The sequence below is a fragment of the Halyomorpha halys genome, unplaced genomic scaffold, assembly GCF_000696795.3.
Source record: "Halyomorpha halys isolate HHAL.00 unplaced genomic scaffold, Hhal_1.1 Scaffold2935.1, whole genome shotgun sequence".
Lineage (NCBI taxonomy): Eukaryota > Metazoa > Arthropoda > Insecta > Hemiptera > Pentatomidae > Halyomorpha > Halyomorpha halys.
Window position 1 is genome coordinate 12,230 of NW_027112053.1, and position 2,603 is coordinate 14,832.

The window sequence follows — 2,603 nt, forward strand, 5'->3', positions numbered from 1 at the left end:
ATCATATTCTAATAATATTAATTGTGTAAGGTGGGCTTAACAGATTAAACTTACCTTGATGCCCAACCAAAGCTAATGAGTAGAACAGAATTGTTTGGAAATGGCCCATTTTGTTTCTCCCATTTGTTAAGTTCCTTAGTTGATAACATAAAAGAACAATTTCCATTAGTCTCAGAAGAAGCATTCAAGAAAACACCTAGCAAAATTCGACAAAAGGATCATTTTGTTCTTAATTATAATTCTAGCAATTATAATTTAAGGAATTAACATAAGAGTTGCCACCTGTTGTTATTAACCTGGATAGAGGTATTTCACTCAATTTCCATCCTACTTCATTGAAATGGTATGGAGCGTCGAGGTGAGTTCCACCATGTTCTGCAGTCTCAAACTGATTTGATGCATACCAATATCCTCGGGTTGAGTCTGCTATCATTTTAATAAACCTGGAAAAAATTCATCACTATTAATTAACAGTACATGGTTTGTCCATAGAGTTTAAATACTGAACTCATAATCAAAAATTTACTAAATATTTTTATACAGTGAACTAAAAATCTTCCATATTAGACCCTCTGACATGAAAAAACTACTGCCAGGTTTCTTAGAACACATAGAGCATAAAACCTCTCAGCTTTCTGGACTGCTGGAACTGATTTGAATCTCTTCCCTCTCAGGTATTTCTTGATTATGAGAGAAAAGAAGTCTCTGGGAACTTGGTCATGGCGTTAGGGTAGTTGTGGCAGTTAACCACATTAAATTTGGCTAAAACTTTGGCAGCGAGTGACAAATAAGAATGGCACATTGTTGTAGTTGAAGAACACAATCATCTTTGATCTCTGGGAGGACTCAATCCTTTAATCAGAATTAATGTAACAGTAAGATGTTCAGCAGGGTGATTGTTAGAGTTAAATGTTTCAGGCACTTTTTTTAAAATGTTTATCATTTCAGCTTGTTAAAGGTCTCCCAGTGTGTTTATCGTCCAAAATGTCCTTCTGGCCATGTTTGAATCTCGTGTGCCTCTTGAAAACCATTACATGACATGGCTTATTCTTTATAGGTTCCTTGAATCATATTGAAAGTATTTGTTACATTCTTTTTTTTTTTTTTTCATTTTCACACAGAATTTCATTAAATACCAAGTAGTGCTGTATTTTCAAGTTTTTGAAGGAGGCCAACAATTGAGGACAATAATTGAGGATCCCAGTTACCCTTACAGAAGATATAGAAAGATGATTGGCAGCCGTTGAGCTGGCCAAGGGCAGCTTCATGCGCCTGTAGTACCAATAAAAGAAGAAGAAGAAGAATATTAATAGTGTGAAGAAAATAATGTTGTATTGTAAAATTGTAAATATTGTAATATTGTAAAATATTTTGATCATAAAAGAAAATGTATATCTTTTAGTTATGATAAATCTACATTAAGAATTATTTACAATTTATAGATAATTCCTTTGTATTATGAGATTGTAAGATGTTCTTAACAGCATATTAATGCATTATGTTGATAAGTAAAATTTATTTAATCAATTGAGTGTGACATAAATATTTTTAATTTTTAAGTTATAAATTTAAATATTTGAACATTAGAATAATTTTTCTAAAGCATTTCTTTTATGTTAGAGAAGTTTTATTTTATATAACTTGTCAGTTAAATTAATTTTTTCTCAGATTTTTTTCACCACTGGACTGAATATATTAATATGACTGCTTACTCAATATTATTTCAAAATAAAATAACATTGATTCTCATCCATCTGGGCTAAGAAAACCAATAAGACATCCAATATGGAAACAATTGAAAGCTATAAATCATTAATTAATAAAATAAAGAAGAAGGTAGTATCAGTAAGTATAAATAAATAAATATTTTTAGGTGAATAAAGAACTTACGAACATCATATAGATTAACAAATATTGGATAATGATTCATAATAGATTTATCTGAGCATTGAAAATAATAATTTAACATTCTTAATTATTTTCTAGGAAGTTTATTTTATATTTTTATAGATTATGCATATGGATGTTAAGGTAAATCCAAAGAGAAAATACTATCCTCTTTTATGAGTAATAGTTATTTTTATATAGAAATGGTTTTTAATATGTTTTTATTTTATATATATCATTTCAGTTCAATTTATCAAAATTTCAATTATGATGGGAAGATAAATAAAGTTTAAAATGTTTTAATCTGTTCAACATGTCCACTATTCAACAGACTTCAGGAGAACACGAGCCGACATCTTCTTTGTTTTGAATCATGATCTTTTCCACTCCATATTTGACTGAAAAAAATTGGTTAGTTTGCTTTTTTGATTTAATACAACAAATAAACAATACTGAAACGATATATAAAATAAAAGTATATTAAAAACCATTTATATTGTAATATGCTCCTTTTGTAGTAAATAGTATCTTTTGATGTATAAAGGGTTTTTAATATGTTTTCTTTTATGTATCATTTTAAGATTCTTCATTTGTTTTGTTTATCCAAAAAGCAAGCTAACCAAGTTTCATTGTTTATAATAACTTCGTGATTCCAAACAAAGCCAAGATGGCGGTACGTAGAATCAAGGCCACATTAAGCAGAGTCAGATATCATA

The 2,603-nt window shown here is 29.0% G+C and overlaps 1 protein-coding gene across 1 annotated transcript in view; it reads right to left on the reverse strand.

Moving 5' to 3' along the window:
- Positions 1-50: 50 nt before the first annotated feature.
- Positions 51-2,603, reverse strand: part of LOC106691763 (kynurenine formamidase-like) — a 5,646-nt gene continuing 3,093 nt past the window's right edge. The window contains exons 3-4 of the mRNA XM_014437648.3: positions 283-443; positions 51-196 (exon numbers count right to left, since the gene is read on the reverse strand). Of these exons, the coding sequence (XP_014293134.2) occupies positions 51-196; positions 283-443 (307 nt within the window). The remainder of the gene's footprint in view (positions 197-282; positions 444-2,603) is intronic.